This window comes from Xyrauchen texanus, chromosome 41 (genome assembly GCF_025860055.1).
Source record: "Xyrauchen texanus isolate HMW12.3.18 chromosome 41, RBS_HiC_50CHRs, whole genome shotgun sequence".
NCBI lineage: Eukaryota > Metazoa > Chordata > Actinopteri > Cypriniformes > Catostomidae > Xyrauchen > Xyrauchen texanus.
In genome coordinates this window covers 26018355-26030925 of record NC_068316.1, presented here as the reverse complement: position 1 = coordinate 26030925, position 12571 = coordinate 26018355, and the positions used below count along the sequence as shown (strand labels likewise).

Below are 12571 nucleotides of genomic sequence, written 5' to 3'. Positions count from 1 at the left end.
TTGGCCTTAAAGTCAACATGAAATCAAAATTGAACCTTTTTAAATGGTCTGCACTTATATAGCACCTTTTAAACCTTAGCGGTTTTCAAAGTGCTTTACATTGTGACTCATTCACACACCAATGACGGCAGAGCTGCCATGCAAGGCATTAGCCTTCCATTGGGAGCAACTTGGGTTCAGTGTCTTGCCTTCTGGGAAAGTCTGATTATTGTTTTTCACCATAATTTTAACTAGTTAAATGAAAAAGGGAATGTATTGTGTTTTTAAACATATATATACACTTTTACTGTTAAATATAAAGGAATTCATGGTTTTTTTTTTACACCTAAAAAACATTATTACAAAATGTTATATTAGTGGTTCTCAACCAGAGGGACTCAACAAACTTCCAATGGAGCCTCAAGATGACTTCAAATGATTTAAAATAAGCTAGCACTGGCCGCTTGTTGAAGAAATCTGAGCTGCGCAGACAGACTGCACAGACTCTGCTGATGACGAAATTTGCATCATGCATTCTGTGCACAGAGCAATCAGCTATGCGGACAACCGAAGTGTACTCAGGCCGTCAAAAAAGTTGAGAACCACTTTCATACTGTAAAATTACTTTCATGGTCTTGTTTAAAATATCATTTTCACCATATATGGGAAGTTAAACCCTTAACAGTTTTTATTTATTTTTCATTAAAATTACTGGGGGGAATTACAGTGCACCTGATAAATAGATTTATACATCATCTCTCTCAAATTAAGAGTCCTGTCCAGTTGGATTAATGCAGACATTTCCTGGGTGCTATATGGCTACACATCTAATGAGGTGGATGCTTGATTAAATTTGAAAATGATCTGTAGAAAAACACCAAAATCTGTCCAATAAACAGGGCTCAATTCTGACCGCACTTGTACTGCACCAAACAGTAATAGAGAGGTGTTTTGAGGACAGGAAAAGAGCTGCAATTCTCTATATGTCATGTATGGCATACTGTATACTGGTAGAGGCATCTTTGTCCATTAAATGTCTAGGCCTGACACTAAACATGTCCTCTTATAGACGAGTGAGTGAGAGAGTGTGTAGCATAGTGGCAGGCTGGATTTGTGTGTGTGTGTGTGTGTGTGTGTGTGTGTGTGTGTGTGTGTGTGTGTGTGTGTGTGTGTGTGTGTGTGTGTGTGTGTGTGTGTGTGCGTGCGTGTGTGTGTGTGTGTTTTTGTGATTTACGAGGACAATTTTGTAAGTTACAAATTAGTAATTACAAGGGTATTATGCTATAAATGTGATTTATGAGGACATTTATAGTGTCCCCATAATTCAAATTGCTTATAAATCATACTAAACAATGTTTTATTGAAAATGTAAAAATGCAGAATGTTTTCTGTGAGGGTTAGGTTTAGGGGTTGTGTTAGGTTTAGAGGATAGAATCTATAGTTTGTACAGTATAAAAGTCATTATGTCTATGGAAAGTCCTCATAATGATAGGTAGACCAACGTGTGTGTGTGTGTGTGTGTGTGTGTGTGTGTGTGTGTGTGAGTGAGAGTGTGTGAGTGAGTGACTGATTACCTGTGCTCTATAGGTGCAGGTCATTTCTCAGCCCATCTCCCACTCTACCCACTGTCCATTACTCAGAGAGAGAGAGAGATCTGTCTGTCAGATTGCCTGATGCTCTTCTGGGGTTATATATGACTTGCACAGGGGTGTCTGTCTCTCTCTCTGCTGGTAATGAGGTATGACCGGGGGGGTCAGCGCTCTCCTCCGCCCTTGTGTGTTTTGCTGTGTCCTGTGAGAGCAGAACAGACAACATATACACAACTACACACTATAAATCACTACACACAACAAGACATGCTCTACGATACACATACTGCTCACGCCACACATACACAATCAAAACATGGATGCGAGATGCAGGGTCAGCCCATCCTATAGGTGAAATAGGCGGCCAACTAGGGCCCCAACGTGCCTGGGGGACACCACGAAAATGTGCATTGTTCATGAAGAATATTTTATTATTTTAAGATACTTCAGCAACTTTTACTTTGACATTTCCTGTGGCTCTAGATGTTTCACAGTGCATGCAATCAGCGTGATTACCAAGCGTATACCTCATCTTTTAACATGCAAATCAAAATGAATATTCACCAAATTAGGCTAAAATAACAGCAGCATATATTAAATTGGCAAACATTAAAGATTTAAGCAGCACACAGTAATTTACACAATACACAGTGCTGTACTGTCGAGCTCTCGGCTTAAAGTGTTCTCTTCGATGTATGCGCACTTACTGCCTTTGCACAACTAACATAGATTCCTATGATGCCAATTCAAACCTGGAGCGAACATTTGTGCCCCGACAAAGCAAGGTTTTTTTACAATGTGTCAATTTTTTTCCAGTGGTTAAATCCATATCATCAGAAGTGATATGATAAGTGTGGGTGGGAAACAGATCAATATTTAAGTCCTTTATTTATATATTTTACTATAAATCTCATTCACTTCCACATTCTTCTTTTGTTTTTTAGCATTTTTAGCATTATTTGCATTATTCGTGCATATCTGGTCTGGACTGGTCAAAAAAGGACTTAAATATTGATCTTTTTCCATATAAATTAATTAATTTATAAAACAGAATAAATGAGCAAATATAAGAAGTTCTGATTATTTCACAGTAAACAGCAATGGAAAACTGCGAGAATGAGATTTAATGTGTTAAGCTCCCGCCTTTTGAAATATTATGGTTATAGATCTTTAAAGCGGCTGCAAGTGCACATTTACCACATCAACTGCTTCAGTAAAACTTGTATTTTTTAATGACCACTAAAGTGAATAATTTGAGGTTGTGTTTCCCTACATTGCTGTACTGGTTTCATGTCTCTCATATCACTTTGTGGTCTCTTTCTTTTCACATAATAATAAAACAAAATTACAAATCAAATCAATATTTCATGCTCAGTTATTAACTTATTTGGTAAATACTGATGTAATAATCAGTATAATGTACAGTGAGCCAGTCATTTTCACCAATTAATCCCTGAAAGGGTTATCAGGACCCCAGTGCCAAGCAGATATTGTGCATATACTGCAGACTACAGTTTCTATTACAAATACTGTTTATTATACAGTGTGTGTGTGTATGTATATATATATATATATATATGTGTGTGTGTGTGTATACACAGTGCTGTGAAAAAGTATTTGCCCCTTCCTGATTTCTTCTTTTTTTGTGTATTTTTCATAATAAATTGTTTTAGCTCTTCAAACGAGATATAACATAAAACTAAGGTAAACACAAAATACAGTTTTCAAATATATATATTTTTTATTGAAGCAAAAACGTTATCCAACATCTTTATCACCCATGTGAAAAACTAACTGCCCCCTTAAACTTAATAGCTGATTGTGCCACATTTAGCAGCAACAACTGCAACCAAACACTTCCGATATCTAGAGATCAGTCTTTCACAATGTGGTGTAATCTTGGCCCACTCTTAATTGTAGAACTGCTTTAGTTCAGCCACATTGGAGAGTTTTCGAGCATGAACTGCCAGTTTAAGGTCCTGCCACAGCATCTCAATCAGTTCAAGTCAGGACTTTGACAAAGCCACTCCAAAACTTAAATTTTGCTTCTTTTGAGTCATTCAGAGATGGACTTACTCCTATGCTTTCGATCATTGTCTTGCCGCCTAATCCAGTTTCAACTCACGGACTGTTGACCAGACGTTCTCCTTTAGGATTTTCTGGTGGAGAGTAGAATTCATGTTTCCCTAAATTTTTGCCTCCCCACACCATCACACTACCACCACCATGCTTCACTGTAGGTATAATGTTCTTTTTTTGGAATTCTGTGTTTGATTCACGTCAGATGTAATTGGACCACTGTCTTCCAAACAGTTCCACTTTCAACTCATCAGTCCACAGAACATTCTCCCAAATGTTGTGGATTATCAAGGTGTGTTTTGGCAAAATTCAGACAAGCATTAATGTTCGTCTGGGTTAACAGAGGTTTTCGCCTCACCACTCTTCCATGGATGGAATTTTTTGACCAGTATCTTTCCGATAGTAGAGTCATGAACAGTGGCATTTACTGATGCGAGACAGGCCTGCAGTTCCTTGGATGTTGTCCTTGGCTTTATTTGTGACTTCCTGTATGAGTCATCGCTGTGCTCTTGGAGGTATTTTGGAAGGTCGGCCACTTCTGGGAAGGTTCACTACTGTGCCAAGTGTTCTCCATTTGAAGATAATGGCTGTCACTGTGGTTCTTTGTCCCAGAGCCTTTAAAAAAACTTTGTAAACCTTCCCAGACTCATGTATTTCAATCACCTTTTTCCTCGTAATTTCTGGAATTTCTTTCACACTTGGCTTAGTGTGCTACTGGGTGAAACCTTTTACTCAACAACGTGCTGCTGAAAAGTTCAAGGCTGAAAAGGGCTTTCAGTAATCAGTCCTGGGTGTGTCTATTCTAGCTGAACCCCATTATGAATGCAATTTCATAGATTTGGGGATTTAGTAACTAAGGGGGAGAATAACGTTTTAGAATGAGATAAGAAATCAGGATGGGGAGAATACTTTTTCACAGCATTATATATATATTAGTTGCAGTGGCAAGAACAAGTTTTTAACCCTTTGGAATAAGCTGGTTTTTCTATATTAATTGGTCATAAAATGTGATTTAATCTTCATCAAAGGCACAAGTATAGACAAACACAATGTGCTTATACACAAACAATTATAATAGTTCATGTCAGTATTGAACACATCCATCAAACATTCACAGTGCTGTGGAAAAAGTAAGTGATCCCTTGTATTTAATTACTGGTTAATCTTCCTTTGGTAGCAGTACCCTCATCCAAGCATTTCTAATGTTTGAGTGCTTTTTATAAGTCAAAGTAGCTCTAACCCACACCTCCAATCTCATTTCATTAATTGGATGCCAGGTTCGATAACTTCTGACTCTAATTAGCTTTTGTTGATGTCATTAGCCAAAGGGTTCCCATACTTTTCCCAACCTACACTGTGAATATTTGAATGATGTATTCAATATTTACAAGACAAATACAATTATTTGTATGTTATTAGTTTAAACAGATTATGTTTGTTCATTATTGTAACTTAGATGAAGATCAAACCAGATTTTAAAACAAATGTATACATAAATGCATGTAATTCCAAAGGGTTTACATACTTTTTCTTGGCACTCTATTTAGTATTAGCAGATGTTATCATATTTCTGGTTGCCACCATTGTATATTATGAGGCCATGAATTACGGTATTTGGACCGTAATTTGGAAGTAACTTGGAGGACCATGTAAATAACATAAATGAATATGGTAACCATTACAGTTCCATTGTCTGTATATGAAAGTACCATGATATTACCATTTTATTGTTTCGCCTTTCTTCTTCTTTTTTTTTTTTTCTTGTGAATCGCCACTCTCTCCAAACATATAGATTCATTTATCTCCTTCTCTCTCTTGCAGCCTCTCAGTAAGTATCCTCTGCTCTTCAATGACATCTCTTTTTGGCTGCCATCTGAAGGCTATACGGAGAACGACTTCTACGACCTGGTCCGAAGCATTGGAGAAGATCTTGTGGAGAAGGTCACGCTGGTGGACAACTTCACACATCCAAAGTAAGAAATCCAAAATGTCAAATCGAAAAATCCTTTTTGCTGAAAGCTGAAACATCCTTAAAACAACACCTTTAAATTCACTTGAGAATCTTCAGTATCCATTTCATTTTAGGATCTTAGTAGATAAAAAAATCTTGATTATTGAAAAATGCTTGTTTGGAGTGGTATTTCACCTTAAAGGAATAGTTCACCCAAAACATTTCTCATCATTTACTCACCCTCATGCCATTCCATATGTGTAAGACTTTCTTTATTATGCAGAACTCAAATGAACATTTTAAGAAGAATATTTCAGCTCTATAGGTCCATACATTTTAAGTAAATGGTTACCAGAACTTTGAAGTAATCCATACAACTCCAGTGGTGTAATCCATGTCTTCAGAAGCAATATAATGTTGGTGAGAAACAGATCAATATTTAAGTCCTCCGTAACTATCAATCTCCACTTTCACGTTTGCATTCTTCTTTTGTTTTTGGCGATTTGCATCATTAGTGCATATCGCGACTTACTGGGTAGAGAGGAGAATTTATATTAAAAAAGGGCTTAAATATTGAACACTTTCTCACCCACACCTTTCATATTGCTTCTGAAGATATGGATTTAAATGCTGGATTCCTATGGATTACTTTTATGCTGCCTTTAGGTGCTTTTTTGAGCTTCAACATTTTTGGACACCATTCACTTGCATTGTATGGACCTACAGAGCTGAAATTTTCATTTGTGCTCAACAGAAGAAAAAAAAGTCATACAAATCTGGGATGGAATGAGGGTGAGTAAATGATTAGAGTGAACTGTCCCTTTAAATTTGGTGGTGACATATGTGGAGACATATGTATTGTTAGGTGAATTTCAACAGCAGTTATTTGTAATATTGACACACCTCTAGTTCACAATACATCCGCCATACCTTAAATAGCAGCCGTTAAGAGTTGATCAGATAGTGAAGTCCAAATTCCAAGCTTTTAAATGGCACATATTTTGTCATTTTAATAAATTAACTTGCAGCTCTAGGCAAAAATGTATTTATCTGTTATCGGTATCAGCCACAATGAGCTGTGACTTTTCAGTTATCTGCCTAGAAATTCCATATCTATTGGAATGTCTAATCAAAATTTTGTTGCTTCAAGAACAAGACATGCTTTATTCAGGAGTATTTGTATCAATGGTTGCATGAATAGTCAAATTTACACTTTAAAAAAAAAAATGCTAAAATAGATTTCATTTATTAACTGTATATTGTGTATATTTACACTGGCATCCAACTTTATGAGACCACATTGAACATCTAATTTAAACCTGTAAATACAGACATTTTCAGGGTTTTGGAACATACTCCAATCATGCTAACTGGATGGGTCATCAGGTTTAATTTAGACTTGCATTATTAAAATGGGGGGAACCAAATGCAATGAAATTCTGAATATCATGTCAAATTTTCAATTAAACTTTTCACTCAAGTTGCTATGCTGATAACATAATTTATAATGACAAAAAATGAATGCGATGAAAACTGATAGGACAAAATGCTAAATGGAAGCAACAAGTAGTCTCAGACTTTTGTACCCCTCTAAATGTGTTATTCTTCTACAAGCATGAACCATAATATTTGAATGGATACAGATGTTTATCCAACATAAAATTCTTAGGAAGCTTCTTTTTTCTTGTTTTTGAAAGTTGTATCTTTGTGACCCTTTGCAATCATTCTCAAAGCCTATAGTGTTGGTAGGAGATATGCTAATGTTATCTTGCGGCAGACTGTTTGGCAGTTTGGCGTTCATCAATTGACGGAGAGAGAGCAGAGGTCAACGATGCCTAATGGCTTCATTTTTAACTCGAGCATTAGACTCCATTTCACATTGGAAAGACACTTCAAACACATTAGCTCTTTCTTCAGTCATTCATTCACAAACACAAGCACTCTCGCAAAGCTACAAAACCATCCATGTGATTGTTTCTCAGACCTAAATGTAGTTCATTCAGCACCACTTTTAGCTGCAGGGACTGCAGAGGCTGGGCTGTACTCGGGTTGCCCTTTACCTGTTTCATTGCCCTGTGCCATCACCCAGACTTAATCTATTTTTAAATAGGATGATGAGTTCACCCACAGGCACAGCGGACCGGCTGTCCCCCTCTATTGGAGGTGTGTGTGTTTTAAATGATAGAGCAAAATCCTGCAGTGCGTAAAAAGAACCGCAAACATTTATCTCTGTCCCCGCTCTTAATCTTTTTTTAAATAGCAACCTTTTCCCTCCCCTTCTCCTAATGATATCCATAAATAAGATGGTATCAAGAGGTGGCGGAGAGGTATAATAGCCTACACGGAGGCTAGAAATAGATTAGTATGTTTTGCTTTCTTTCTAATTCAATTCCGTCTACACCATCTATTTGTGCACGTTCCTTTGAAAACAGATATATTAGTACAACAGTTTCCAGAATAGTTGCGATCTGTCACAATATAAATGTGTTGTGGCCTTGGAAGTACTTTTCGAAGTACAGGTGTGCTCATAAGTTTAGTTTTTTGCTGAATCTATAAGTTGTGTCAAATTTTTTCAGATAAAACAGATCAGTTTGTTGTTTTGTTTTTTTAAATCATTGTAACACGGATATTGTTTACATCTTGTGTCAATACTTTTGAAACAAGAATATTTAAATGTTTACGGATTTGCCCCATTCACTTCCATTGTAAGTACCTCACTGTACCCCAGATAATATGTATGTATGTATGTGTATATATATATATGTGGAGTGGAGGGGGGCGGGGCCGGGTCGGAATATCGCGCGCCTGGTTCCCAATCGGCCTGATGAGGCGAGTGAGGGATAAAGGCGGCCGGTGACGATGGTTAGAGAGAGAGAGAATTACGGGCATGTCCGTCATGTGTGTGTTGATGTTTGTGCTTTTCGTTTAAGTTTGCATTAAATTATTATTTATATTGACAAGCCGGTTCTCGCCTCCTCCTTGCCCATCCTTAACTGTGTTACATTGGTGCTGAAAGCCCGGGAAGGAGGAGGGATGCCAGTTGCAGAGTCCTCGACACTGCTGTCCACCCAGGGGAGCGCCGCTGCCATCTGCCGGGTGACGGAGTAGCCCGACCGCCCGGATGCAGGCAAACGGCCGCCGTCCGCGGGGCAAGTGGGGACTGGATACACCGACCGCCTGTCCTGCCATCCCCAGAGATGCAGAGGGGTCGAGGGAGACCGCCGTCCACGAGGGGAGGAGGGAAGAAACTCCCCGACCTCCCAGAGCGGTAGGGCCGCTGCCAGGGTGCGGAGGAGTGTCCCCATTTGCTGCCAGAAAAGCGGAGGGGCGTTCTGCCCGCTGGGGGTCAGAGGTTTGACTCCGGTTCACCTGGGGTTGGAGCGGCTGTCGTCCACCTGAGTGTGGAGGAGTGTTCGAGGACCACACGACGGTACATCAGAGAACCGGTGAGTGAGCTTTTTCTCTCTTTCCTCTCTCTCTCTTTCGCACCGTTTTCCCTCGCCTATTTAGTTTTCTTTGTTGTTGTTGTCTTCCCCTCCTGTCTCCTCCCAGGGCGAGGAAGGCGGGGATGACCACACGGGACGCAAGATACACCCTGCCCCAGGGATAGGGGGGATGTACGTCATGTCGGTGGCACCCCGGCCTGAGATAACGCCGGGAGGAGTGTGGAGCGGAGGGGGGCGGGGCCGGGTCGGAATATTGCGCGCCCGGTCCCCAATCGGCCTGATGAGGCGCGCGAGGGATAAAGGCGGCCAGTGACGATGGTTCGAGAGAGAGAGAATTACGGGCATGTCCGTCGTGTGTGTTGATGTTTGTGCTTTTGGTTTAAGTTTCCATTAAATTATTATTTATATTGACAAGCCGGTTCTCGCCTCCTCCTTGCCCGTCTTAACCCCCTTACAATATATTGTTTTTTTTTTTTTTTTTAAGAAAAGAAAGAACAAAATAAATTTTTGTGGTAATCAGCATTAAACCCATAATATTCCTTTAAAAAATTCTATATTTATGATATTTATACATTTTTGCACTATGCAGATTCTGGAAGCTTATGAGCACAACTGTTGCGGTGATATGTGTGTGTATGTTTATATTTGTGTGTGTGAGACTGCTGAATTCTCCTGCAGCTAATTTCTTCTTTATGATCATTTTGCTGCAGTTGCGTCAATGCCTGCAAGCTTTGATTCATATTTTCTACACCCAGAGATAGAGAGAGAGAGGAAGGGAGGGCGAGGGCGATGGAGACATTCAATACTTACTTTAAAATCTCTAAACTTCTAAACACTAATAACACTGAGATGACGTACAATAACAGCTCATCTCGCCTCCAATCGCCTGTGTCCATCAGAAATGTCAGATTCACAATATTGTCCTAACCATTTACTCTTCTATTCTTTGCGGTTCTGCTGACTTAAGCGTTTTAAGAGCCAGTAATATGATGTGATTGGCAGTAAGCCTCCCATCATGCTCTTCTTTAACACAATAAGGAAGATTCGAGAAGCAGACATACTCTCAAAAAGCCAATGGACATGTGAAGCTTATCCTTTGAGCTGGCTATTTTACTTATGACAACATGATGGCAATATTCTCACAGCAATATTCAGTATTACCCTAAAAATTATGTTATGACCAGATTTTTACATTTTCTGAACAAAATGTGATTGGTGCTCTTATGTGAGAGTGATGTGGGTGGTTACATGCTGAAACAAAAAAGCTGGTCTGGTTGGTCTGTTTGCAGGTTTTAGAGGGGTTTTTGGCATTTGAAGGTAGACCAGCTTAAACAGAATCTAGACCAGCCTATGTTTTTAGTGAGGGTTAGGGGATAGAATCTATAGTTCGTACAGTATGTACAAATCATTATGTCTATGGAGACGATGTTATTTTGGCTTTTTTTTGTTTGTTTTTTTGTTTGGTGCCCATGGCATTGCTATGCACTTGTTTTATGCAAAGGTTGCAATGCTAAGGTGTTCCAAATTGTTTTCAGCTAGTTGATTTGTGGTTTGCTGGGAGATTATTTTTTATTGTCCACCAGGCAAAAATCATATATATAATTGCATAGGAACATAATGCCACACCTCTCCTCAACAAGCAGAGTGGTTTAAGGTACCATTCATGTTTGCAGCTTAAACGGTACAGGACAAGTTACACTTAAGTTAAATGTTAGTGGTTGTTCAAATTAGGGCTGCGCAATTAATCAAATAAATAACTGAGATTACAATTACAGCTGACAAAATTAACTATGTGTGCATTAAGTGTAAATTACAGCATTTCATTTAGGTATGTTCCGGTTGCATTTATTTATTTATTTTTTCAGCATTTGGGCATTGTATTCAATCACAGATCGTCTCTTTCATTCTGTGGTATAATTTATTACAATTTTGATTAACAGTTTTGTTTATCATGCTGCTAAGAGAGCCACCGTTCACCATTTAGGCAATGTTTTGATCTACTGGTGTATAAAACAGCCATGATGTAGTTCAGGTGCAGAGATTTGAATGTGTGGCATACATAAAGGAAATGGCATGCAGAAATGGCATGCAGATGCCCATAAAAAAATACACATTTTTAACTCCTTAAAGAAAATTTAAGTTTCCCTGGCTGTGCTGGCCCCATCCACAAACACTATTTTAACTGCCGCAACTTAGACGTTTTGAGAGATGATAGTGCATTTTTAGAAGAAAATCTGCACTTCTAGCTTGTGTTTGTGAAAGAGGCATATTGAAAATGGTCCAAATGTCACATTCTAACTAAACTTTTCAAAAGGTATAAAATCTCTCCTTTGCCCAGCCCCTATATGATAGATGTCTATATCCCTCAAAAATGTCAAGGCACTATAGGTATGCTGTACAGCAGTAAACATTTGTAGAACCTGACAAAGCAACGGTTTACCAGACAAAACCTTGCAGCGTAAAATTCAAAATGCAGTGATTGAACTGAACCGGACTGAAATGGACTCTCTCTCTTGACGTGGAAGTGTTTGTCTAACACCAATAACAAATCTCACCTGATAGGTACTATAATCCACCACAAATCTGCATTTATCGGCCCGTAATGCTGTCAGGTGTAATCGGGCGGAATTAATTTGGAAAGTTGACAGAGCTGTCAATATTTCTGACAGCTGTGGACAGGAGGCCTGACAAAGATCCAGCAGCTTTAACTCCACCACTCTCGTCAAACTACTCTGATGATTTACACCCTCTGTGGCATAATAAAGTGTGTTGTTTTGTTGGTTGCTGAGCTATTGTGAAGTTTGATTATGTGGTATGTGATGCCATCCATAGTAATATTGTATTTGAGAGTGTCAGCATCGCCTGTAAATACAAGACTAAGCATTTTGAGGCCCTCATAGTTATTTGATTTGGATGCATCAAATCAAAACCTGCATCGTCAGGATTTATGTCATGCTGCGATCAGCATTTGCCTTGTCGTCAAGCTGTTTGTATGACTTAAACATGGTGTGTGTAAGACCACTTAAAGAGACAACTTATCTGAATATACAACCAAATATGTCAGATCATTCTTATTTGCGGCAAACTTTTGATTTATATGTGACAGTCTAAAAAGAAAAACTGTCTCAAGCACAAATTAGAATGATGGGTGTTTGGTGTATTGCTTCAATTATATGCTGAAAACAAGTGTAACGTCCTAAATTTAATCATTTGCAGTAAACGATAACATTTGAAGCCATTGTGCACCGAAATTTAGCTAAAATTGCTTGCATAATATTTGCCACATTATTGATTAGCATATAAAAATAATAATTTGTATTAAATTTGTTGGCAGGATTTGCCAGTAGTATGCCACCAATTTTTTCCAGAACTCTGTATGTTATATATACACACTGGCAAGAAAAGTATGTGAACCCTTTGGAATTATCTGTTTTTCTGCATACATTTTTCATAAAATCTGATCTCACCTAAGACTCAAGTATAGACAAACCCAATGTGCTTAAGCTAACAACACAGAGACTATTAGA

General features: G+C 38.6%; 1 protein-coding gene across 2 annotated transcripts in view; it reads left to right on the top strand.

The window, feature by feature from the left end:
• The window catches only part of LOC127634181 (phenylalanine--tRNA ligase, mitochondrial-like), a 224718-nt gene that overhangs the window by 129865 nt on the left and 82282 nt on the right, over positions 1–12571 (top strand). For both annotated transcript variants that reach the window (XM_052113618.1, XM_052113617.1), the window contains exon 6: positions 5469–5620. In XM_052113618.1, coding sequence (XP_051969578.1) covers positions 5469–5620 — 152 coding nt within the window. The remainder of the gene's footprint in view (positions 1–5468; positions 5621–12571) is intronic.